At 42.2% G+C, this 27,286-nt stretch overlaps 1 protein-coding gene across 1 annotated transcript in view; it reads right to left on the bottom strand.

The window, feature by feature from the left end:
• Positions 1-25,076, bottom strand: part of OCLN (occludin) — a 44,287-nt gene extending 19,211 nt beyond the window's left edge. Inside the window, exons 1-3 of the mRNA XM_047067446.1 lie at positions 25,027-25,076; positions 18,733-19,408; positions 15,699-15,860 (exon numbers count right to left, since the gene is read on the bottom strand). Of these exons, the coding sequence (XP_046923402.1) occupies positions 15,699-15,860; positions 18,733-19,408; positions 25,027-25,076 (888 nt within the window). The remainder of the gene's footprint in view (positions 1-15,698; positions 15,861-18,732; positions 19,409-25,026) is intronic.
• Between the last annotated feature and the right edge of the window lie 2,210 nt (positions 25,077-27,286).

Below are 27,286 nucleotides of genomic sequence, written 5' to 3'. Positions count from 1 at the left end.
ATCTAGAGGCCGAGGTGAAATGTATTTGTAAAAACAAGGAGTAAGGTATTTGTTTCCTGTTTATACTTCATTTTTCCCAAAGAAGCTAAAATACTGCGTTCCTCATATTACCGATGACAAGTGAGTATAAACCTGCTGCTTTCAAAGGACAGAAGGGGGGAAGCCCCAGTAGGGCCTGACCAGGTGATAGTGATTTACACAAGGAGTCTTCAGCCTGTGTTCCTGGGGTGAGCAAATGGATTTCTGAGCTTCACTGTATTACGGACAGGGTGCCCAGCCCACCCACAAAACCTGATGATGTGGCTTGCTTTTTTTTTTTTTTTTTAATGTTTCATTTATTTTTAAGGGGGTGGGGGGAGAAGGGCAGAGAGAGGGACAGAAGATCTGAAGCAGGCTCTACACTGACAGCAGCGAGCCCGACGTGGGGCTTGAACTCACAAATGGTGAGATCACGACCCAGGCCAAAAATGCTCAATGGGCTGAGCCACCCAGGCGCCCCTAGCTAAAGTTCTTTAAAACAAGCAAACAAACAAAACCAATCATTCTAATGACTGTAGTAAATTTTTAAAGCTTTAGAACCAGAGAAAAATGAGGCTTAATGCTATAGAGCAAACGGTGAACAATTTTCCTCCAATAACTTAAGAAAAGCTCGGTCTCCCTCTCTCTCTGCTCTTCCTCCACTCATGCTGTCTCTGTCTCTCAAAAATAAAATAAAACATTTTTAAAAAACTAAAAAAAAAAAAGAAAAGGGGCGCCTGGGTGGCTCAGTCGGTTGGGTATCCGACTTCAGCTCAGGTCATGATCTCATAGCTCGTGAGCTCGAGTCCCGCGTCGGGCTCTGTGCCGACAGCTCGGAGCCTGGAGCCTGCTTCGGATTCTGTCTCTCCCTCTTTCTCTGCTCTTCCCCCACTCATGCTGTCTCTCTGTCTCAAAAATAAAACATTTTTAAAAAATTCAAAAAAAAAAAAGGAAAAGCTCTAAGACATTAGGGTCAAAAGAAAGCAGAGTGAAACGTTAAGTAAGTAAAATTTGTCTTTTAATTACTGACGGGAAAGAAAAGTTTGAGAGTCCATCAAGGCTGGAGATGCGGCTCGGAAGCCCAGTGGACTCTCGGGCCAGGCAGGAGGGCTGATCCAGCAGACTCCCACCCTGGGGGCCCTCCGGTGGGGAGGAGACCTAAGTGAAGGGGGAGGGACACTGCAGGCAGCAGAAACCCACCCAGCGGGGCCCAGCTGGCTTCCCTTAACTGGGTTCTACTTGACGAGGTGCTGGCAGTGGCACCCCACCCCACCCCAGACTTTCAAAAAGAGGAAAACAACTGGGATGGCTCAGTCGGTGAAGCGTCTGACTTCGGCTCGGGTCACGATCTCACGGTTCCTGAGTTCGAGCCCCGCACTGGGCTCTCTGCCATCAGCCCAGACCCCCCCTTCTGATCCTCTGTCCCCTTCTCTCGCTGCCCCTCCCCCACTCATTCTCTCTCTCAAAAATAAACATTAAAAAAAAGGGAAAAACAAGACACCAGAAAGAAACACAGACACGCTAAGAGGCTGAGGAGAAAAAGCACACCTAACCAACCAAAAGAATGACTCAGACTCACTATTGAGACTAACTTCAAAAAAGGACAAGTACTCACAGAGACCATGTCTACAGAATACAGTGAATTAATTTAGCGTGATACACAGGGCAGATTCACTGAGATTCATATTCCAATCAAGAAAGAACTAAAGTGCCTATGAAATGTCAATATGAAATACACTGAAATCAAATAATTTCAAAAGATCTTCACAAGAGGTCATTATAATGAGGACAAATTTTTATTCCAAATTTAATTATCAGAAGAGTTCTGATCACACACTTGTGAAAAAAAAAATCTGGGTAACAAATGACATCTAACACTCCTTGGAGAGTTCATGAAAACATCCTAAATCCCCATGGGGTGTCAAGAGGCACACAAAGAGCGAGGCTCCAGAACAGCTGAGCTCCAAACACCTGTCCTCCTCACCGTGACTTCCTCACCTCACAAAGCCATCTCCACCCTCATTTGTGCCTACACGGACTCCTGAGCAGCCTCCTGACCCCAAATCCTTGAAGTCAAAGACGGCATAAAAAGGTCAAAAAACTTTTAGGTCACTCTGAAAGAAAACTTTCTAGGGACAGCTGGGTGGCTCAGTCGTTCGAGCATCCGACTTCAGCTCAGGTCATGATCTCGATGTTCATGGTTTCGAGGCCCAGGTCGGGCTCTGTGCTGACAGCTCAGAGCCTGGAGCCTGCTTCGGATTCTATCTCCCTCCCTCTCTGCCCCTCCCCCATTCACACTCTGTCTCTCTCAAAAATAAACAAAACATTAAAAACAATTTTATTTATTTATTTATTTTAATGTTTACTTATATTGGGGGGGGGGGAGAGAGAGACAGACAGTACACAAGCTGGGGAGGGGCAGAGAGAGACGGAGATAGAATCTGAAGCAGGCTCCAGGCTCTGGGCTGTCAGCACAGAGCCCGACATGGGGCTCGAACCCACGAGCTGTGAGATCATGACCTGAGCCGAAGTTAGACTCTTAACTGACTGAGCCACCCAGGTGCCCCCAAAATAATATTTTTTTAAAGAAAGAAAACCTTCTTCTCTCAAAACTAAGTTTAGGGAAACACTTCTCTCCATGCAAATTAATGTCATTTGGAATTAGTACAACCAAAAAGGCGCAATGACAGCCATCCCCCACTTTTCTCTTCGTCCTGTCTTCATTCCTTGATCACATAACACAAGAAAATATCAGGCTAGACCTGCATCCAGCTGGTGGTAGCAATGTGACAAAAGTCACCTACCTCTAAGAACAAAAGGGAAAGTTCTGCATTTAAGTATCGATCATGTGCCTACGAAACCTGACATTATTACTCACCACCGCCTGGTGAGATAGGGTTATCTCCATTTTCAGAGGAGGAAATTGAGCCTCTAAGGTTAAATTAATTTGCTCACGGTCACATGGTAGAGACAGGATTGGAACCCTCGGCCACCTGACTCCAAAACCAGCTCTTTCTGGCATAACATACTCATGTTCTCGAGGTACTGACTATTCCCTGTAACAAAAGGAACCATTCTTCTCAATGCCTTAACTCCTCACCACGCCCTAATGGGATATGATGTGAATCCATTATGAAGTTTTACTCACCAATTAGACTAACACTGTTAGAGCAGCTTTCGACACAAAATTACTATGGATTAAACTGACTTGAAAATTAAAAAGAATACATGCTGGGGCACCTGGGTGGCTCAGTCGGTTAAGCATCCAACTCCTGGTTTCAGCTCAGGTCATGATCTCACAGTTCATGGGTTCGAGCCCCACATCGGGCCCTGTGCTGACAGTGTGGAGGCTACTTGGGATTGTTTCTCTCTCTCCCTCTCTCTCTGTCCCCCTCCCCCTGCTTGCTCTCTCTCAAAAAAAAAAACAAAAAAAAAAACAAAAAAAAAAAACACACAAGAAACACAAAATACAACCTAAAATGAATACGTGCTTTATCACCAGGTGCCTTTGTTTAGAACAGAGCGTAGGAACACCACCCTCAAAAAGGGAAACAGAAAGGCTTTTCCTGCTTGGTAATTAAAAGTGGAGAAACACATCAGACATCAGAGAGAAGAGCACTGTAATCTCAAAGTACCATCACCAGTCTTTACAACCTGAGGTCCCCCTTCCCTTGCACTACAAGTTCTCAGAACAGTAAGTGGTCCAACTCGTTTTTCCTGTTTGCTGTTATTTTATACTCACAGATGCTCCCTCCACAGGAACCTCAAAATTGCCTCAGGGAAAGTACCCTCAAAGGTTTTTCCACTCTTGGTTGCCTGAAGGCGATGCTCCCAGATGTACAAATCCCACAAACGAAGAGATCACGGATGGACGAGGCTTGAGCACAGTCTGATTAACGTATGTTAATCACACGGCACTGAGGATTTAGCAAGCACAAGGTCCCCTACCCAAATGCACGCTGCCCACAGGGAAATATTAACATATACCAGCCAAGATGAATTCTGCAGCTCCCTCAGAGTCAAGGAGTTGTTCGAGCTTCGGCAGGGGGTGCAGTGGAGAAACTTTACACTCAGTCTGTGATCTCCTTCTAGGCCCTCTTGTTCTAGTAACAGAAATCCTGGCGCAGACTGTATTTTAATAGGCACGTAGCTTGTGCCGGCACACGGCAACAGGTGTGCCACAAGGCACAGAACACCTTGGTCAGAACGCCTGTGGTCAGTCCACGTCTGGGGATCCAAATCCCCTTTCAGTTTACTCTATTGCTCTGTACGACAATACCATTTTCTAAGTATGCCATGGGTTGGAAAAGACCTCACCTTAACTCAACAGCTCTCTGGGCTTGCAGTGTTCCAGCTGCAGCTTTGGTTCTCAAAGTGTGGTCCCCAGACCAGTAACATCAACTTGGCCCGAGAACTTGTTAGAATCACCAATTCTCATGCCCCAGTCCTGAAAATGAGAAACCACGGGGGTGGGGGGGTGGGGGGAGTGGGGGGGTGGGGTCCAACAGGCTGTTTTCACCAGCCCTGCAGGTGATGCTGATGCGTGCTAAGAACAGCTGAGGGAGGACACAACTTTCCTCCAGCCATGGACAATACCTACTGCTAACTTAGCATTAACAGCGGGGCTGGAAACCTAGGAATCTCTGCCTTCAGACAGCCACAGACACACCCACTGGCGAGAGCACACACTCTACCACCTACCTCGCCATTCATTACAACTCTCTAAACCGGCTCTCCAGGATGCCTTGGCCCATCCGCCACCCCATTTCCATTGACGGTGGTGCTGGGACAGACAGGGCTTTCTGTACTCCACGCTGTTGAGTGCTAGGTCAGTAGATGGATAGGCCACTTCCACTTTTGTTCCATTTTGTCCCCTGTAAGGCCACAGGTAACAGCACCATCCTTCCCGCAGGGAGAACCTAATGTCCTAATAGTCGGCAGCCCATAGGACTACTGGTACATTAAAGAATGCTGGCACTGGTTGAAAATTAAAAAGGCGTTCAAGTTTCTTTAGATGTCTAATGCTGATTACCACCACCGGCTAGTCCCAGCCACCTGCCCCACACCCACCTGCCTCCCCACTCGGTGTGCAGGGGGACATAACAAGCAGAGCCTGCCTGCGACCTTTAGGAAAGCCATTCTTATTTTATTTGTGGCAAGCTTACAAATAAGGAGATTAAGTTAAAGTGAACCAACATTAAAAGTATTTATATTTTGGGTACTCTTACCCAAGCTTCCTTATTCCAGCTCTCAGTGCAAACACTGACAATTTTACTCCAGCTAAAATTTACTGTGTGTTAATAAACTATGTGCTGGTTCTGACCTAAGCCCTTTAATCATGACCGCATCAGCTTGTCTGCAGATGAAACCTTTATTTTCATTTACATATGAAGAACCCATTAAATGAACAGATAAAACCACCTCAGGGCAAAGTGATTTCCTTCATCAGAGTCCAAGGAAACCAAAAGCCACCCAAAGCTGACCATAAAGGACAGGGGCCAAGATGTACATCGGGATCCTGCCCCCTTTCTCTACACCCAGCCAGATCATCCTCTCCATCCTGATGGGTGAAATGCTGAAAACAATGCTACATCGATGTTGCATCACCATGTCAAAAACCTTAAAAATTTCTAGAAATAAAACTACCCAGATAACAAAGTTATTAGCCTTCAGACTTAAGTATTTCCAACTTAAAAACAGGATCTTGTTTAACAGACTTCATTTACTACTTGATAACAATGGAGAAATGAGTCAATGGCATGTTCTCTCCAAACTTACTCTATTCTTGCTTCTGAAACAGATCAAGCGACGTGACAAGAAAAAGGGTGCAAATTAGGAGCCATGCAGGAAATACTAGCTGAGAATGGCTAAGCTGGTTTGTAGCAGATAAGCACCTTACACATATACACCTCATTTTAATCTGTCAGTTTGACTATCTAAGTGGTATCTTCCCCAGTTCTGCTGGCAAAGAAAACTAAAGCTCAGAGGTTTTCAGAGGAAAAAACAACAGACCCCAAAACACAAGTTATAAGGCAAATACAATCCTTGTCCTGCTGATTATGATGTCAGGTTTGAGTCAAACTGCTGGAGCCCTCTGCAAACCTCAGTCTCTCCTTCTGCAAGAAGAGCGCCCACACCGTCAGGATTGCAGTTAGGATAATAATCATGTATAAAGTGGCTAGCCTATAATGGTTACTTAGGAAATGCTAGTTCCTTTCTTTCTTTTGCTGTGATTTTTTTTTTATAGCTTTGTTGCCAAAATTAAAATGTGAAGCTCAAACCCGAGTCAGTTGATGTACTACACCGGCGAGAGCCCTGAGAAAGTCGTCTAAACAACAGCGGCCTATTCCTGACCCACTAAGTCACCACCCTGGCTGCCATCTAATTAGCGTGTCCGCCTGGCAGACCCACAGCTGCCTGCAGGTAAGGTCACTGAGGCAGACTGGAGGTCCATCCTAAGGTCCCAGACCTCCCTCAAATTGTTTCACTTTACCAAAGCCAAATCAAAAGTCATTCCCAGCAGCGCCTGAAACTGAGGTTCTTAACTTTGTTACTATTGCACCGGAACGCTGTAGGTATCAATGAAAACTAACCTCAAGTGCACACCTCTTACAATCAACGCTTTAATAATTACCACTGGCGTATGCTTTCCCAAGGCCAGGCCCCGTTTATGAGTATTTACTTAAAGAAAAATGAGTCTGTATGTCTTGGTATTTATATTTATGACCTTCAGAAAGTGTGTGGAGGGGGGGAGAGATCTGAGCACAAAGATCAACAGGAAATACTCATCTTCACAGACTAATGAATATTAGTCCTTCCCGTGGCTCTGGCACCACGGCTGAACAGTGCGCCCCCATGACACTGTCCCCTGCCCTGTGGTAAGAATCCCAGCTCAAGCAGGGGCCCAAAGGGATCTGAGCAGCACGACACCCTCCTGGGAGGAGCCGACAGAGCACAGAGGGGCACTGGAGTGAAGCAGGCATATTCAAAGCTGCTCAGGAAGTCATCCTAAGCTCTTCCAAAGGCACTCTGAATGTGAACCTGGCTACATGTCCAGATGTTATCAAAAATAAGAGGGCAGTTACAATTAATTCATGTAGTACGTATTGTTTCCAGAGCCCTGTTTCTCTAGAAACCATCTCCCTATGCCACACAGTAACTGTGGGAAATGCCATCTGCCATATTATGTGATGAGGGCCCTCCCTGGAGCACAGCAGGCTGGTGTACAGATGGTGACCCGACCCAGGCCTCATCAGGGCCCTTCCCCGGCCCGGTCTTAGATGAAGCATTAATATGAAAAACTCCAGAGGAAACATGCTGGATCACAGAATTTTTAAAGTTAAAATACAACTCAATCTTCACTTAGGATATTGGTAAACGTTAGACTGGTAATGGCCAGGGCAGGGCAAAGATGCTGAGAAATGAGCACTCTCACATCACATACTGTCAGGAGAACTAAACAGCCTTTCACAATGAGGCAATTTCGCAGCACCTAACAAAATACAAAACTTGTACACTCGACGAACACTTCGAGAAATCTATCTTATACGAGCAAGGGCACATGAAGACACGTTTAAGAATGTTCACTGCACCGTTATCTCCAAGAGCAAACAACTGGAAGCAATCAAAATGTCCATCAACAGGGGGGATGAATCATGGTATCCTCATACCGTGTAATACCCTACAGCTGCTAAAAGCAATGAGGTACATGGGTTCTGTACCGACAGACTCAGGTATTTTAAGGATTTTGCAAAGTTAATTCACTGTAACAAACCCATAAGGTGGATCCAATTACCATCCCCATTTTAGAGATGGGAAAGCTCAAGCACAGACACGGAAGACCCTGCCAGGCCTCACAAAATCAACGGGCAGGGCTGGACTGGGACCCAGGCAATTTGGCTCCACACTTCACACCCACTCTACTATACTGTACTGGTTTTGTGTCTGCGACGGTACACATGGAGGGAGTCTAAGACGAGGACTTGGGGGAGGAGAAGCGTCCACACTACAACAGTAAGAAGTACCTAATCTCAAAAAAATTACATTGGAGGGAACAAAGGAGTGTCTTAGAATGTATGACATCAGTAACAAAAAAAGGATATAAATCTGTCTGTTAAATGTCACTGCCCCAATGGGAAACAGAGGGAGAGGGGTGGGAACTTACCCCCCCCCTTTTTTTTAAATTAAGTAGGCTTGGGCCACCTGGGTGACTCAGTCAGTTAAGCATCTGACTTTGGCTCAGGTCATGATCTCATAGTTCATGAGATGGGGCCCCGTGTCAGGCTCTGTACTGACAGCCAGGAGCCTGGATCCTGCTTCGGATTCTGTGTGTGTCTCTCTCTCCCAATCTCAAAAACAAAAAAACATTTAAAATTTTTTAAATTAGTTAATTAATTAATTAGGCTCTATGCCCCAGTTGGGGCTTGAACTCACTACCCTGAGATCAAGAGCCGTATGCTCTACCAATTGAGCCAACCAGGTGCCCTTTCTTCCTTTTTCCTGTATTGCTTGTGTTTTGTTACAATAAATATGTACTCTTTTCACATTAAGAACTTCTTGCAAATCACCACAAACAAAAGTCATTATTTTAAAACGTCAAAAATTGAAAAAAATAACAGCAGGGATTGGCCAAATAACCTGTACCATGGAATGTTACTAGAAAAAGTGTGTGGACAGAATTTCATACATCACTGATGTTGTATAAAGTGGTACAACTACTCTAAAAGGCAACTTCAGTATTCAATTTCTCAATATTTATCAAAATTATAGACACATATATCCTCTGACTCAGTAATATTACTGAGTATTAGTAGGATACTCTGGGAAATCTATCCTAGAGAAGATTGTGTACACATGTACACAAGGTAAACAAAGATTTTAAATCATATCATTGTTTGTAATACTAAATAGCAAATGTAACCATCAATGACTTTGGTGACATAAAATCATGGTACATCCATACCAGGATGAGGCTCCTTAAAAACTGGGAAGAAAGTTCATCAGGATACACTGTAAAGCAAAAAGGGCAAGGTACGAGCAGAATGGTGTGATCACTACACTAACTTTTGCATAAATAAGCAGGGAGTCTATTTTTCTTTGGTTTTATTTTTGTAAAATAAAACCATTAAATGCATGATAAAAAACTAAGAGGAGTACCTAGAAGAGTGGGAAGGGGGGAGGGGAAGATACCTAAAAAAAGAGAAAATGGGCACACAAGGATGGCAAGGAGACATTTCCTCAAAAACCTGTTTTTAAATTTTTATTTATTATTTTTTAAGTTATTATTTTAATTCTAGTTAGTTAATATATAGTATTCTATTAGTTTCAGGTGTACAATATAGTGATCCAACACTTTCATACACACCCGGTGCTCATCACAAGTGCCCTCCTTAATCCCCATCACTTACTTAACATATCCCCCTACCACCCTCCCCTCTGGTAACCTTCAGTTTGTTCTCTATAGTTAAGAGTCTGTTTCTTGCCTTGCCTCTCTCTTTATTTTCCCTTTGCTCATGTTTTATTTCTTAAATTCCACATGAAATCATATGGCACTTGTCTTTCTCTGGCTGAATAACTTCACTTAGCATTATACTGTCTACTCTAGCTCCATCCATGTCATTGCAAATGGCAAGATTTCATCCTTTTTTTATAGTTGAACAACATTCCATTGTGTGTGTGTGTATATATATATATATATATATATATATATATATATATACACCACATTGTCCTTATTCATTCATCAATAGACACTTGGGCTGCTTCCGTATTTTGGCTATTGGAAATAACGCTGCTATTAACATAGGGGTGCATGTATCCCTTTAGAATTAGTGTTTTCTTGGGGCGCCTGGGTGGCTCAGTCGGTTGAGCGTCCGACTTCAGCTCAGGTCACGATCTCACGGTCCGTGGGTTCGAGCCCCGCCTCGGGCTCTGGGCTGATGGCTCATAGCCTGGAGTCTGCTTCCGATTCTGTGTCTCCCTCTCTCTCTGCCCCTCCCCCGTTCATGCTCTGTCTCTCTCTGTCCCAAAAATAAATAAACGTTGAAAAAAATTAAAAAAAAAAAAGAATTAGTGTTTTCTTATCCTTTAGGTAGGCAAACACCTAGGAGTGCAATTGCTAGATCCTAGGGTAGTTCTGTTTTTAACTTTTTGAGGAACTTCCATACTGTTTTCCTCAGTGGCTGCACCAGTTTGCATTCCCACCAACAGTGCACAAGGGTTCCTTTTTCTCCACATCCTCACCATCACCCGTTGTTTGTGTTGTTGATTTTAGCCATTCTGACAGGTGTGAGGTGATGGCTCATGGTAGTTTTGATTTCTACTTCCCTGATGAGTGATGCTGAGCATCCTTTCAGGGGTCTGTTAGCCATCTGTATGTCTTCTTTGGAGAAATGTCTCTTGATGTCTTCTGCCCATTTTTAAATTGGATTATTTGTTTTTTGGATGTTGAGTCTTAGAAGTTCTTTATATATTTTGGATACTAACCCTTTATTGGATATGTCATTTGCATATATCTTACCCCATTTCATAGGTTGCCTTTTAGTTTTGTTAATTGTTTCTTTTCCTGTGCAGAAGAATTTTATTTTGATGTAGTCCCAATAACTTATTTTTGCTTTTGTCTCCCTTGCCTCAGGAGATGTATCTAGAAAAATGTTCCTATGGCCGATGTCAGAGACATTGATTCCTGAGCTCTCTTCCTGGATTTTTATGGTTTCAGGTCTCACATTTAGGTCTTTAATCCATTTCAAGTTTATTTGTGTGTATGATGTAAGAAAGTGGACCAGTTTCATTCTTTTGCACGTAGCTGTCCAGTTTTCCCAACACCATTTGTTGAAGAGACTATCTTTTTCATATTGCATATTCTTTCCTCCTTTGTTGAAGATAAATTGACCATATAATCACGGTTTATTTCTGGGCTGTCTATCCCGTTCTGTTGATCTTTGTGTCTATTTTTGTGCCAGTACCATGCTGATTACTACAGTTTTGTAATACAATGTGAAGTCTGGAATTGTGATTTGTATACAGTCTTTTCTTTTTCAAGACTGCTTTGGCTATTTGGGGTCTTCTGTGGTTCCATACACATTTTAGGATTGTTTGTTGTAATTCTGTGAAAAATGCTGGTGTTATTTTGATAGGGATTGCATTAAATGTGTAGATTGCATTCGGCAGTATAGACATTTTAACAATATTAATTCTTCCAATCCATGAGCATGGAATGTCTTTCCCTTTCTTTGTGTCATCTTCAATTTTTATCATCAGTGATGTCTTTCACCTCTTTGGGAAAACCTTTTTTTCACTGTAATTCTGACCAAGGGATCTTTTTAAAGGGGATACTTAGGAAAGTTTCTATTTTGCCAAAAAATACAAAAATTAAAACAGTATCATACTGATAGATGCAACAATATAAATGCATCTCGGGCGCCTGGGCAGCTCAGTCAGTTAAGTGTCCGACTTCAGCTCAAGTCATGATCTCATGGTCCGTGAGTTTGAGCCCCACATCAGGCTCTGTGCTGACAGCTCAGAGCCTGGAGCCTGCTTTGGATTCTGTGTCTCCCTCTCTCTCTGCCCCTCTCCCCACTCACACTCTGTCTCTCTCTCTCTCTCAAAAATAAACATTAAAAAATTTTTTTAAATGAATCTCACAGACAATATGTTCAGTGAGCACAAAAGTACACAGTACATAATTTCATTTATATGAAATTTAAGAACGGCAAAACCAATTGGTGTGACAGAAATGACAGAGGTCACCACCCTCTAGAGGATACTGAGAAGAGGCATGAGGAAACCACGGACACTGGAATGAACTATGTCTTTATCTCTTTGATCACGACCATGATCTCATGATCATAAGCCACGCAATTAGTGTACCTGCTGTACTTTACTCTGTGTAAGATATACGTTGTACTTCAATAAAATTAAGAGTATCAAAAATGTTTTTGAGGAATATTTAATGATGTCATAAAAAGCCTACAATATAATGTTAAATCAAAAAATAGGATTTTAGGGTGCTTGGGTGGCTCAGTCAGTTAAGCATCTGACTGGCTCAGGTCATGATCTCGAGGTTCATGAGCTCAAGCTCCGCATCAGGCTCTGCTGTCAGCGCAGAGCATACTTTGGACCCTCTGTCCTCTTCTCTCCCGCTCCTCTGCTTCTGCTCTCTCTCAAAAATAAATTAATGCTTTAGGGGCGCCTGGGTGCCTCAGTCAGTTAAATGTCCGACTGTGGCTCAGGGCATGAACTCGCGGATAAGCCCCATGTCAGGCCCTGTGCTGACAGCTCAGCTGAGCAGCCTACAGCCTGCTTCGGATTCTGTGCCCCTTCCGTGCCTGTGCTCCCTCTCTCTCTCAAATAAATAAATATTTTAAAAAATAAATAAAATAAAAAAATAAACATTAAAAAAATATAAGATTTTACATAGTGTACCTGGATGGCTCAGTCAATTAAGCATCCGACCCCTGAGTTAGGCTCAGGTCATGACCTCACAGTTTGTGGGTTTGAGCCCTGTGTTGGGCTCTGCTCTGATAGTGAGGAACCTGCTTGGGATTCTCTCTCCCTCTCCTGCTCGTGCTTCAGCTCTATCTCAAAATAACTAAACTTTTAAAAAAATTCTATTAAAAAAATAGGATTTTACACTGATGGGGAACATAGTCCTACTTCTTCGGATTCAGATTAAGAAGGTGCAGGAGAGGCTGGGGTATGACAGAAAATACATGAGAACTGTAACTAAGGGTGGAAGAATTTTCTTTATAGCTCACTGTATTTCAAAATCTCTAGTTACCAATCAGATAAAATAAATTTTAAAAATACACACACACACACATATACACACTTTAATTCAGACAAAGTACCAACTACATCTGGAATTTGAGGACATAACAGAAAAAAATAAACACGTGCAAATTTAATTAAAAGAACCTTCAAATATTTAATCTACAACGTTGGTACAAACTGAAGTGACTGACTGACTACAAAGGACCAGGTTAACACCCAAAACAATGTGCAAACATGGCCTGCTTATTTTACAAAGTACAAGATATCCAGAAGGGGAAGGGAAAAAAAAACAACTCGAAAATTCCCTAGGAAGGCAGAGAAACCATTGTACTGGAGATTCAGAGACAGGAAATTAGCGAGTTGCACATTTTCCCCACACATAATACTTAAGAGCTGAAACCTGCTTACAACTCTTAAGGCTCAACTTTTGAGGCATCTTTGCTCAAAGGCTCCGATACTACAGATTTTAAAATCCAGGAAAGGCAGTAAGATCTAATAAAATAATGAACATCTAAACCTACCCTAACATATAGGGAAGGAGTAAACTAATATTCAGTAGCTAATTAATTGTTCCTCTGGTAAGTTTTTCTTCCCCTCTCCCCCACCAAAAAGAAACAAAACAAAACAAAAAACATTAGTAGCTAAATGGGGAGTATCTGGTCTTAGTTCTCTACAACGAGAATTCAAATTTTAATCCTTAGTATAAATAATCAATGCTAGAGATTTTTACCATTATTTTAAGCAGAGATTATTTTTATATTAAAAATACATAGACCCTTGGGGCACCTGGGTGGCTCAGTCGGGTGAGCGTCCGAATTCGGCTCAGGTCATGATCTCACAGTTTATAAATTCGAGCCCACACCAGGCTCTGTGCTGACAGCTCGGAGCCTGGAGTCCGCTTCAGATTCTGTCTCTCCCTCTCTCTCTGCCCCTCTCCCACTCATGCTCTGTCTCTCTCAAAAATAAATAAACATTAAAAAAATTTTTTTAAATAAAAAATAAATACATATACCCCAAATAATGCTTTTTTAAAAGTAAAGTGCTGGGGCACCTGGCTGGCACAGTCAGTGGACCATTCGACTTTTGATCTCCAGATGGTGGTTCGAGCCCCACAATGGGTGTAGAGATTACTTAAAAACACAATCTTGGGGCACCTGGGTGACTCAGTTAAGCACCCAACTCTTGATTTGGGCTCAGGTCATGATCTCATGAATGGTGAGTTCAAGCCCCGAATCGGGCTCCAGGTGGCCTCCACATGGAGCCTGCTTGGGATTCTCTCTCTCCCTCTCTTTCTGCCCCTCTCCCACTTGCCCACAGGTGCTCTCTCTCTCTCTCTCTCAAAATAAAATAAATAAACTTCTTAAAACATTTCTTAAAATATTTCTTTATTTAAAAAAATAAAAAATAAAATCTTTATAAAAATAAAAAATTAAAAATTAGATTAAAAATTTTTAATAAAAATCTAAAAAATAAAGTGCTTTCTGCTTCACCATCATTATCACCTCCATAAACTGTTAAGGCTATCTTTTGCCCAATTATCTAAAGCACCCAGAACTGATTAAAACCTCCTGACAGTAAGATCAGATGAGAAGCCAAAGTTCACTGGAACTCTACTATTACCAGCACTGGTCTCTCTTAAGTCAGTTTTTTTTTTTTTTTTGTTAGGCTCTCGAAACCTTAAATAAACAAATCCAACAGCCAGTGAAAACTGACACGCCCAGAAACTCCCAGAAACTCCCAGCGAAACATTTACTTCACAGTTCACAATAGACAGTCCTATTCCATCTACAGGTGGCCTTGCCTGGAGCTAAAGGTCGAAAGAAAACAGTCCTTAACACCTTCACACTTTTTGGGGGTGGGAGGGAAGGAGGAGGAAAAAGAGAACAAGCAGGCTTCAAGGAGAGATCAGGAACACAGGAACCCTACCACACCTGCTGATTTTCAAAAGAGTTTCCTTGTGGCTCCTTAACTAACCAGAAGAAAATCTCATCTACGTTTCTTCAAATCAGACACACAAAACGCCAGAGCTAAAGAGGCCTTCGAGATGAGCCATGTCTTTATCCCTCCCCTGACCAGCAGAACCCAACCTGAGCCCTGTTTACTCCACTCCCCCGGTCCAGAACACATCTACCCTGGAACCCGTGTCCAGGATTCACACCTCCCCTTCACGGCAAAACTTCAATCTGCTCCAGGAAACCTATGATGGGGGTTTCTGAGGATGCTCCCAACTGCATTCTAACAGGACTTCTGAGAAATAAAGTCTCACTGCAGACATCTCTAAAGACAGGTCAGGTATCAGGAACACCTATTTCTGAGATATTAACACATACTCGTACGAATAACAGTACAGTATACACAAAAAGGGAATTGCTCCAGTCTCTCTCTGCTTCACGGAAGTATCTCTTAGGTAAGTATCCATGCAGAATCAGTCACTGTAATTTGCTAGGCTGTTATCCATGGAAGAAGTTTAAACATATGCCACTTGCTGTGACTCCAAAACACCACTGCCAATCCTGAGCCAAGAGACAGCAAGCATCCGCCCAAGTGTTTCCCTCCAAAATGACAAGAAGGAAAATAGAAGGGGAGGGGAGAGGTGTTTTGTTTTGCAAAAGCCAAGTCCTTTCTGCACAATTCTTTAGAAGCCATTTGGTTTCAGGGCCTAGGTACACTTCTTTAAAATGGAAATCTGATTTTCATCTTGTAGTGAAACAATTTCCAGTTATCATACCACCTTCTCAGAGGTCTGAGCAAAACATGAGAGCACAACTTTTGCAACATATACAGACAATAATTCTAAGAACAGAGTTTCACAAAGCACTCAAAGTCAAATTTAGAGACAGAAACCTGGGGGGTTAATAAAATACCAGACATATGCTCTTTTTTTTTTTTTTTTTTTTAATAACACTTACCCATTCTTCGACATTGGGGGGTTGCTCATCATAAATATGTTCCTTGTCCCACAAAATATTCGACTTGTCATACCGGTCCATCTTACTTCGAGTTTTCACAGCAAAGAAAATTATTAAAGCAAAAGCCACAATAACCATGAATCCCAGGACAATGGCAATTGCCTAAAAAGAGATTAAAGATATTGACACAGTTAGATTTCAATTGTTTACTTTATCCTAATGCACTATCCAAAAATACCTAAGGCCCTGCACTTACACATCTGTGGTGTGATATATAAAACTGATACAAATAGTTACATTTTAGAAATATAAAATGTAGCCCATGTCAGTTGGGCGGAGGCTAGCAATACATATGTGACTTGATTCAATACTCAGAACAGGCTTAAAGTTAGGAACTCTCATCACCCCATTTTAAAATTTTTTTTTTTTTCAACGTTTATTTATTTTTGGGACAGAGAGAGACAGAGCATGAACGGGGGAGGGGCAGAGAGAGAAGGAGACACAGAATCGGAAACAGGCTCCAGGCTCTGAGCCATCAGCCCAGAGCCTGACGCGGGGCTCGAACTCACGGACCGCGAGATCGTGACCTGGCTGAAGTCGGACGCTTAACCGACTGCGCCACCCAGGCGCCCCATCATCACCCCATTTTAAATGATAGAAATCTAGTTCCAAATCTTGAGCACTAAGTGGCCTTTTTACCAACAGATGAAAATGGCCAGTAAATTAACTCAATCACTGGTATACTTCTAAAGGGCTTTAAATTTTTTTTTTAATGTTTATTTATTTTGAGAAAGAGACAGAGTGTGAGCAGGAGAGGGGCAGAGAGAGAGGGAGACACAGAATCCGAAGCAGACTCCAGGCTCTGAGCTGTCGGCACAGAGCCTGACACGGGCCTCGAACTCAGGAGCTGTGAGATCATGACCTGAGCCGAAGTCGGCGGCTTAACCGACGGAGTCACCCAGGTGCCCCTCTCAGAAGTAGCTTCAAATACCCAATCATGTTTATAATCTTGTTCATAACACATGCTCGGCAAATCTTTTTATACTGAATGTAACTCCCAGTCTATAGAGGATCTACCTTACCATAAATTATGCAGACATGATCTAACCAAGCTATAAATTAGAGAAAATGATTCATTTAGTCTGGCAGGTGGTTTCTGTTGGGAGTCTTCTGTGCACTTACAAGAAAGGGCCCTGTGACAAGGAATCCCTCCCCGTGACAGTTCTCCCAGCGTCTGATAAGCATGTTGAGTGGTTCACTGGCCTGCAGACGCTTGAAATTAGGCAGGTACCTGGACCCTGGCCTGGATTCTGCTAATGGGTAACAAGTGGGTCTCTTTGCAGCCATCTAACAGTGATATCCTTTTTCAGTGAATACAAGTTTGGGGCATTCAGAGGACTAAGAGAGACGGGGGGTGTGGTAAGATAGGAATATCAGCCCTCAGCTCTATTTACCAGACATACATTCGCAAGTCAACAAACATTCCGAAAACCTACATTTGGGGTGAAAACATTTCAGTCTTCAAAATAATGATAGTTACTGGAGATGATCTAACCCCAAAAGAGTGACTCATTCAGGTAAAAGAATGAGAATTACTGAGTCAGTGTAAGGAGGGGGAAAACAAAACAAAACAAGAAGATAAGGGAAAAAAAGGTAAATCCATCAGGAAAAAAAGATTAGCAACTTCACACCCATCAGCATGGACAGAATCAAGCAGACAAAACACAATGTTGGTGACGATGCGCAGAAATTGCAATCATCATACGTTTCTAGTAAATGTAAAACAGTGCAACCTGTTGGGAAAACAGTTCCTCAAGAGATTAAACACAGAGACACTGTCCGTGAGTGGCTCAGTCAGTTAAGTGTCTGACTCTTGATTTCAACTCAGATCATGTTCGTTGAGATATAGCCCCGTGTTGGGCTTTGAGATGACAGTGTGGAGCCTGCATGGGATTCTCTCTCTCTTTCTAAATAAATAAACATTAAAAAAAAGAAAAGAAAAAAAAGGCCCAGAGACAACATAAGACCTAGCAATTCTATCCCTAGGTACATACTCAAGAGAAACTAAAACATGAGTTCACATAAGAACTTGTACACAAATGTTCAGAGCATTATTCCAAACAATCAATGTGAAAACATCCCAAATATCCATCAACTGATGCATGGATAAACAATGATACAGGCATACAATCGACTGTTACTTGGCAACAAAAAGGAATTGACACAACATGCTATATAACATGGATGAACCTTGAGAATTTTACATTGATGTGAACTGGAAGGAGCCAATCACGGGGACACCCGGCTGGCTCGTTCAGGGGAGTATATGACTCTTGATCCCAGGGTCTTGAGTTCAAGCCCCACTTTGGGTGTAGAGATTAAATAAAACTTTAAAAAAGGAAAGAAGGTTGGGTGCCTGGGTGGTTCATTTGGTTAAGCCTCCCACTTTGGCTCAGGTAATGATCACGGGGTCTTTGAGTTCAAGCCCCACATCAGGGTCTCTGCTATCAGGGTAGAGCTCGCCTCAGATCCTTCTGTTCTCCCTCTTTCTGCCCCTCCCCCGCTAACATTTTTTTCTCTCTCTCTCTCTAACATAAACTTTAAATAAATAAGGTCTTTAAAAAAGCCAATCACAAAAGACCTCATATTGTGTGACTCTATATATGAACTATCCAGAATAGGCAAAACTATAGAATAGGATTAGCGGTTGCCTTGGTCTGGGAAGGGTTAGAGAAATGAGAAATTACCGCTAATTGGGTTATGGGGTTTCTTTCAGGGATAGCGAAAATGTTCTAAAACTGATTATGGGGATGGACACACAACTCTGAATATACTAAAAATTACTGAACCAAACTTTAAATGGATGAACTATCTGGTATTAAAAATATAATAATGACACCAGACCCTCTCCAGATTCTGACTTCAAAGGAAGTGAAGACTTGTCATAAATACCTTTTAAAAGGTCCCAAAGTGATTCTACTAAGCCTCCCAAAAGCCTCTACCCAAAGCAGGGCAGGGAGGAAACCACCCATACCTCTTGGGGATCTACCACACAGTAGTGATACAAATACTGATCCACGTAGAGTCCACTAGCTGCAGGCGTGTAAAACTGGTTGCAGATGGCATATATCTGCGAACTGTACAGAGACCCAGAAGCCTGGGCAGTTGGATTGACTCCCATTATGTAGACAATTGTGGCAATAAACATCATGATGCCCAGGACAGCACTCAGTATTATCACGGTCAAGTAGTATCTTCTCGTTCTAGAGATTTCAGATCTGATAACGCTGGTAACAAATATCACCAATGCAGCAATGAAACAGAAGGCCACCATGGCCAGGAGGAAGCCCTTTGCGGCTCTTGGATCTGTGTAGCCTCCGTAGCCATAGCCGTAGCCATAACCATAGCCGTAGCCGGTTCCGTAGGTACCAAAGCCACTTCCGTAAGGGTAGCCTATACCACCTCCTATTAAGCCAGTTCCATAGCCTCTATCCCAGGCAAGCGTGGAGGCGACACAGGCAAATATGGCAATGCACATCACGATAACAAGCATAGACAGAATCCGAATCACTCCTGGAGGAGAGGTCCATTTGTAGAAGTGAAGAATTTCATCTTCCGGGTAAAAAGAATAGGCCGGCTGAGACAGCATTGGTCGAACGTGCATGTCTCCACCATACATATCATTGCTTGGTGCATAATGATTGGGTTTGCTGAAATACACATGAAAACAGTTTCAAGTTAGTATCGTTTGGAGGTAAGTAGAAAGAACATATCGTGTACTCGGAATAATTTAAATTATCCATTGGCAAATAAAACTATTATTAGTACCACCCCACTACAAGCAACAACAGCACTTTATGCCTCCCCCCACCCCCTGCCGCAAATTCAAACGCCAACACCTTAAACTCCAATGTGATGCTATTAGGAGGTGGCCTAATTAGGTAATGAGATGGAGCCCTCATGAATGGAAACAATGCCTTTACAAAAGAGACTCCTTCTACCTTGCGAGGGGATACAACCACAAGCTGGCAGTCTGCAACCCAGAAGACGGACTTCACTAGAACCTGACCACAATGGCACCTGATCTTGGACTTTCAGCCTCCAGAACTGTGAGAGATAAATTATGTTGTTTATAAGTCACCCAGTCTGCACTGTTGTTTATAAGTCACGAAGTCGGTTAAGCGGCCGACTTCAGCTCAGGTCATGATCTCGCGGTGAGCGTGAGCCCCGCATCGGGCTCTGTGCTGACAGCTCAGAGCCTGGAGCCTGCTTCGGATTCTGTGGCTCCCTCTCTCTCTGCCCCTCCCTCACTCATGCTTGCTCTCTCTCTCTCTCAAAAATAAACATTAAAAAAATTTTTTTAATAGAAAAAATAAGTCACCCAGTCTGTACTACTTTGTTATAGCAGTCTGAAGCTACTGAGACACCCAGTGAACAGTAAAAGTTTCTGTGCATCAGAATCCCCTGGAGGGCTTGTTAAAACAAAGACTGTTGGTCCCCAACCCCAAGGTGCTGATTCTGCAGGAAGGACAAGCTGCTGCTCGTGCAGCCAGTCTGGGAAACGTGCGCTGAGAATGACCACTCTATGGAGTGGATTTCTATGGAGTAGAGGTTCTCAAATTTTCGGCATATTAGAATCACCTGGGGAGTGGGTACAATTCCCTAGACAGAGCATTCCACACCAGTTAAACTGTAATTCCTGGGGAGGGAAGCCCAAGAGGTTTAGAATAAGGATGTCAACCCTACTGCTTGTGGGATTTGAGACCAGTGCATTCAAATAGGACACCGAAGGTGGCCTACCCAGGGTCATGTCCAATTCCTGGCAGCTTCACTCTCCTACCTGAGAAAGCACATTCATTCATTTATTCACATGATAGCTATTAACTGGAGCCACCAGGCTGATGTGCGCTGGGCACTACACTAGATACTGAGGATACAACAACGAACAGCAGTGTCTCAATCCAGACCCCTCAAAGGTTAGTTATGGTTAAGAGCTACGAAGTAAATCAAATATGCAAAGAGGACTCATCAAGGTGATGTCTAATTAGATCTTTATAAAGACATTTTGCAGGGGTGCCTGGGTGGCTCAGTCAGTTGAGTGTCCGACTCTTGATTTTGGCTCACGTCGTGATCCCAGGTCGTGGGATTGAGTCCCATATCGGGCTCTGTGCTGATCATGAAGCCTGTTTAGGATTCTCTCTCTCTCTCTCTCTCTCTCTCTCTCTCTCTCTCTCTCTCTCTCTCTCTGTCTCCCTCTGCCCATCTCCCCTGCTCTTGCCCTCTCTCTCAAAACAAAAAACAAAAAACAAAACAACTACTTTGCAAACTTCAGTAATACAATCATAAACATCACGGGAGACAGGCACATTGATCTGTGGACACAGTGAATGTAAGAAATGTGGGTCCTGCAGGAACAAAATTCAATTGCTCAACTGACCTCACCCCCTTTTGTTTTTGCCATTATTTCCTTGGTCCACTTCTCTCATTGCAAAGCAAGATATCTTACTACTGGGTGCTGCTAACCACTTGAATGCAAGGAAATGCAAACTAGAAAGAACACTGATAAGATGGTCTTTGAAAATGTCACATATGAAAACTCCATAACTCATTCTACTTGGATATTTGGGATGTCTCCATCTGGGGCTGTTGTGAACAATGTAGCTCTGAACACGATTGAGCATGTGTCCTCATACATAAAAGCACTTATTCTTTTCTTTTTTAAAAAGTATTTTAGGGGCGCCTGGGTGGCGCAGTCGGTTAAGCGTCCGACTTCAGCCAGGTCACGATCTCGCGGTCCCGGAGTTCGAGCCCCGCGTCGGGCTCTGGGCTGATGGCTCAGAGCCTGGAGCCTGTTTCCGATTCTGTGTCTCCCTCTCTCTCTGCCCCTCCCCCGTTCATGCTCTGTCTCTCTCTGTCCCAAAAATAAATAAACGTTGAAAAAAAAAAATTTTTTTTTTTTTTAATTTTAACATTTTTATTTATCTTTGAGAGACAAATCATGAGCGGGGGAGGAAAAGAGAGAGAGGGAGACACAGAATTCAAAGCAGGCTCTAGGCTCTAAGTTGTGAGTACAGACTCTGACTCAGGGCCCGAACCCATGAATCGTGAGATCATGACCTGAGCCGAAGTCCGACGCTTAACAGACTAAGCCACCCAGGCACCCCTGAAAAGCACTTATTTTTCTAAGGTATATATCCAGGAGAATTTTTGAGTCAAATTTTTCTTTTTTTTTAACTTCAGCTCTATAAGACAATGTCGAAGTGTTTTCCAAAATGATTATATCATTAAAAAATTGTTTAAATATTTATTATTTATTTTTGAGAGAGAGAGAGAGAGAGAGAGAGAGAGCAAGCAGTGGAGGGGCAGAGAGAGAAGTAGACACAGAATCTGAAGCAGGTTCCAGGCTCTGACCTGTCACGGGGCTTGAACCCACAAACTGTGAGAACATGACCTGAACCAAAGTCAGACACTTAACTGAGAAACCCAGACACCTCCCCAAAATGATTATATCATTAAAAAAAAAAAGATGATTACACCACTTAAAATTCCATTAACGTTGTAACATTCATAGAAGCATTGTTGAGAATAACCCAAAACTGGAAACAGTGTAAATTTCTACCTAGAGTGGAACAGGTAACTGTAACATATCCACAGGATGGAATGCTACAGGGCTGTGTCTAATATGGCAGCCACTAGCCACACGATCCACTGAACACTGGAAATGTGGCCAGTCCAAACTGATCATGGTGTAAAAAAAGAAACGTAGCACCATCAAGAGAAAACCCAATATTAACTACGTACTTTGGGTGACAATGATTTGTCAATGAAGGTTCATCAATTATAACATGTGCGCCACCCTGAAGGGGGATACTGAGACAGGCAATGTATGTATAAGGGCAGGGGGCATATGGGAAATCTCTGTACCTTCCTCTCCATTTTGCTGTGAATGTAAAGCTGCTCTAAAAAATAACATCTAGTAATAACAAGGAATATAAACTGCCTCATGAGTCAGTGTTTACATCACCTGTTGACATAACATTTTAAATATACTGGGTTAAGCGAAATATTATTAATACGGTTAGAAAAAAAACAAAAAATTACATATATCATTCAATTTTATTTCTGTAGCATTGCTCTGAAGCAAAAAAAAAAAAAAGGTTAAAAACAAGTAAAGCTAAAATGTACTGTTTAGATGTTTAAAAAAAAAAAAGAAAGAGAGAATATCAAGTGATAATCATGTCAGAACAGTGGTTTCCAGGGGAAGGAGAGGAGACAAGGATGCACTTGGAGGTGATCTACGTGATGATTTTGCTTTATCTTTATCTTACTCATCATCATCACATGTTCTGTGCCCTTTTCTGTGTGTGTGTTATATCTCACCCATGTTTATAGGGGCAATGTAATAGGAACACAACTCCTACTACAGTTATCAAAGACTTGAAGCTACAAACTACTTACAGGAAGAAATCCCTATCAAAGTCTGATAACAAATTTAAATTTTTTCATGGTTAAACCCCCAAATGAATAGGGATGCAAGAACCCTCAACTTTGCTTCTTGATTTTATTAATGGCAAGAATCACTCTAATGATGTGGATGGGGTGCCTGGGGAGCTCAGTCAGTTAAGTATCCAACTCTTGATCTTGGCTCAGGTCATGATCTCACAGTTTGTGAGTTCAAGCTCCACGTCGGGCTCTGCGGTGATGGTGCGGAACCTGCTTGGGATTCTGTCTCTCCTCTCTGCCCCTCCCCAGCTTGTGCTCGCTCTCTCTCTCCCCCAAAAAATAAACTTAAAAAAAATTTTTTTAAAGAAAAAAAACTAGGGGCGCCTGGGTGGCACAGTCGGTTAAGCGTCCGACTTCAGCCAGGTCACTATCTCGCAGTCCATGAGTTCGAGCCCCATGTCAGGCTCTGGGCTGATGGCTCGGAGCCTGGAGCCTGTTTCCAATTCTGTGTCTCCCTCTCTCTCTGCCCCTCGCCCGTTCATGCTCTGTCTCTCTCTGTCCCAAAAATAAATAAAAAACGTTGAAAAAAAAAATTAAAAAAAAAAAAAAGATCCACCTCTCCGGTGGCTTTAAAAAAAAAAAAGAAAAGAAAAAAAACTAACGATGTGGAAAACATTATGCCGAGTGAAAGAATCAGCCACTGAGGATCACATATTGTGTGATTACATTTGTATGAGATGTCCGACATGGAACAATCTAGAAAGAGAAAGTGGACTGCTGATGGCCTAGTACTAGAGGGAAATGAGGAATGACTGCTGATCAGGGTGATGAAAATGTTTTAAAATTGATGTGGTGACAGTTGTACAACTCTGTGAAAATATTAAAAGTACTAAACTGTCCATTCTAAATGGGTGGATTATTTGGTGTGTGAACCGTATGTCAATAAAAGTTATTACTGCAAAATTGACAAGGAGTCAAGTTTAGGGTTAGTCACCTAAACAGGGCATTAATAAAGAAGCTTTGCACCATTTGTGAAAAAACAAAAAGGAATAAATATACCCACAAATATAAGCTTAAACTATCTAGAAGCAACCATTAGAAAGAGATAAGGGTGTCTGGGCGGCTCAGTCAGTTAAGTGTCTGACTCTTCATTTCAGCTCAGGTCATGATCCCAGGGTTGTGGGATCAAGCCTCAAGCTGGACTCTGCACTGAGTGTGGAATCTGCTTGGGATTCTCTCTCTCCCTCTCACTCGTTCTCTTTTTCTCCCTTGCCCACTCACGTGTGCACCTGCTCTCTTTTGCAAAGAAAGAAAGGAAATAAGGAAAAAAAGGAAGGGAAGGAAGGGAAGGAAGGGAAGGAAAGGAAAAAGGAAAAAGGAAAAAGGAAAAAGGAAAGGAAAGAAGGAAGGAAAGAAGGAAGGAAGGAAGGAAGGAAGGAAGGAAGGAAGGAAGGGAAGGGAAGAAAGAAGGAACAGGTGACAATAGTTGCCTCTGCAGAGAAAAACTGTCATCCTGGAAGTTAAGCGGCAGAGGGAAACTTTCACTTGATAACCTTTGTTTCAATTTAAATTTATAAACACATATATATTTTTTAATGTTTATTTATTTTTGAGACAGACAGAGAGAGAGACAGCGTTGAGTAGCAAGACACAGAATCTGAAGCAGGCTCCAGGCTCTGAGCTGTCAGCACAGAACCTGACTCAGGACTCGAACCCACAAACTGTGAGATCATGACCTGAGCTGAAGTTGGACGCTTAACCGACTGAGCCACCCAGGGGCCCCTAAACAGACATTTTTAACAGCAAACACTTAACAGATGAAAATTTCAACTATACATATTTTTTACATGTGACAGTTAAAAAAAAAAAACAAAGAATTACTTACAATTCATCAGGTCTATAAGGAGGTGGACTTTCAAAAGGCCTCGATGACATGGCTGATACCAAGGATCACCTGATCTTCAGGATGAGCACTGCCCCGTAGCTTCCAAGATAAGGCAATCTAAGCAACATAAGTAGGGTAAGCGTGTCACTACTGAGCTCAGAGTTTCCTTGCATTGCTAAAAAAACTAATGAGACCAATCTCAAGTAACTTGTCACACCATGATTATTTCTCTTGTCCTTCTCACTGCCATCTTTATACAATGGATCATTAATTCCTTGAGTACATAAAATCACTAAGCATAGGAATCATTCAGCCTGGTCGTCCTCACAGCACCAAGCACTGCATATCACTGGCTTACAAATATTAACTTTCATTGCTAAGTTGTAGTAATAAAAATTTCACAAAGCTTTTACAGCACAGGTAAAAACTGGTAATTTTCTACTGGCACAAAAACAGACACTCAGATCAATGGAACAGAATAGAGAACTGAGAAATGGACCCACAAATATATGGCCAACTAATCTTTGACAAAGCAGGAAAGAATATCCAATGGAATAAAGACAGTCTCTTCAGCAAGTGATGCTGGGAAATGCAGAAGAATGAACCTGGACCACTTTCTTACACCATACACAAAAATAAATTCAAAATGGATGAAAGACCTAAATGGAAGACAGGAAGCCAACAAAATCCTTGAGGAGAAAGCAGGCAACAACCTCTTGACCTCGGCCGCAGCAACTTCTTACTCAACATGTCTCCAGAGGCAAGGGAAACAAAAACAAAAATGAACTATTGGGACCTCATCGAAATAAAAAGCTTCTGCAAAGCGAAGGAAACAGTCAGCAAAACTAAAAGGCAATGGACGGAATGGGAGAAGATGTTTGCAAATGACCTATCAGATAAAGGGTTAGTATCCAAAATCTATAAAGAACTTACCAAACTCAACACCCAAAAAACAAATAATCCAGTGAAGAAATGGGCAAAAGACATGAATAGACACTTCTCCAAAGAAGACATCCAGATGGCCAACCGACACATGAAAAAATGCTCAACATCACTCATCATCAGGGAAATACAAATCAAAACCACAATGAGATACCACCTCACACCTGTCAGAATGGCTAACATGAACAACTCAGGCAACAACAGATGTTGGCGAGGATGTGGAGAAAGAGGATCTCTTTTGCACTGCTGGTGGGAATGCAAGATGGAAAACACTCTGGAAAACAGAATGGAGGCTCCTCAAAAAATCAAAAACAGAACTACCCTACGACCCAGCAATTGCACTACTAGGTATTTATCCATGGGATACAGGTATGCTGTTTCAAAGGGGCACACGCACCCCAATGTTTATAGCAGCACTGTCAGCAATAGCCACAGTATGGAAAGAGCCCAAATGTCCATCAACGGATAAATGGATAAAGATGTGGTATGTATATATGTATATATATATATATATATACACACACAGAATGTAGTATTACTCGGCAATTAAAAAGAATGAAGTCTTGCCATTTGCAACTACGTGGATGGAATTGGAGGGTATTATGCTAAGCGAAATTAGAGAAAGACAAGTATCATATGACTTCACTCATACGAGGACTTTAAGATACAAAACAGATGAACCTAAGGGATGAAAAGCAAAAATAATACAAAAACAGGGAGGGGGACAAAACATAAGAGACTCTTAAATATGGAGAACAGAGGGTTACTGGAGGGGTTGTGGGAGGGGGGATGGGCTAAATGGGTAAGGGGCATTCAGGAATCGACTCCTGAAATCATTGTTGCACTATATGCTAACTAACTTGGATGTAAATTATAAAATAAATTATAGAAAGAAAAAAAATTGGTAATTTTCAAAACAGTCCCTTCCAAGAACAAGAAACATAAAAAAAAGAAAACTTCTTAAAACTTATTGTTTCATATTACTTTTGAAAGGCCATATCAAAAGAGAATGCATAGGAAAGTGGATACAGAGCTGCATCTAGCACATACTAGTCCCTCAATGTTGAAACGTAACCTGGTTTAAAAGTATGCCTTTATCATTACCAATTATTACACAATACATCTATGGATGGTAGGATTGTGGACACTTTTTCTTTTCATTTTCCAAGTCTTCAAAATTGCGCATAATGTTTACAAAAAGGGGGGAAACATTAATTATGTGTTATATTAAAGAGTCTTCTGCCCTACGAGAAAAGCAGTATGATTTTGTTCTAAAATTCCTCAGAGCACAATCCCGACATACCTGAGAGGCAATTTC

This window comes from Lynx rufus, unplaced genomic scaffold (assembly GCF_022079265.1).
Source record: "Lynx rufus isolate CCGP_SWC_20201006 ecotype Redwood Valley unplaced genomic scaffold, mLynRuf1.p SCAF_1, whole genome shotgun sequence".
Lineage (NCBI taxonomy): Eukaryota > Metazoa > Chordata > Mammalia > Carnivora > Felidae > Lynx > Lynx rufus.
Note: the sequence above shows the minus strand (reverse complement) of the source record. Positions and strands in the feature narration are given on the sequence as shown.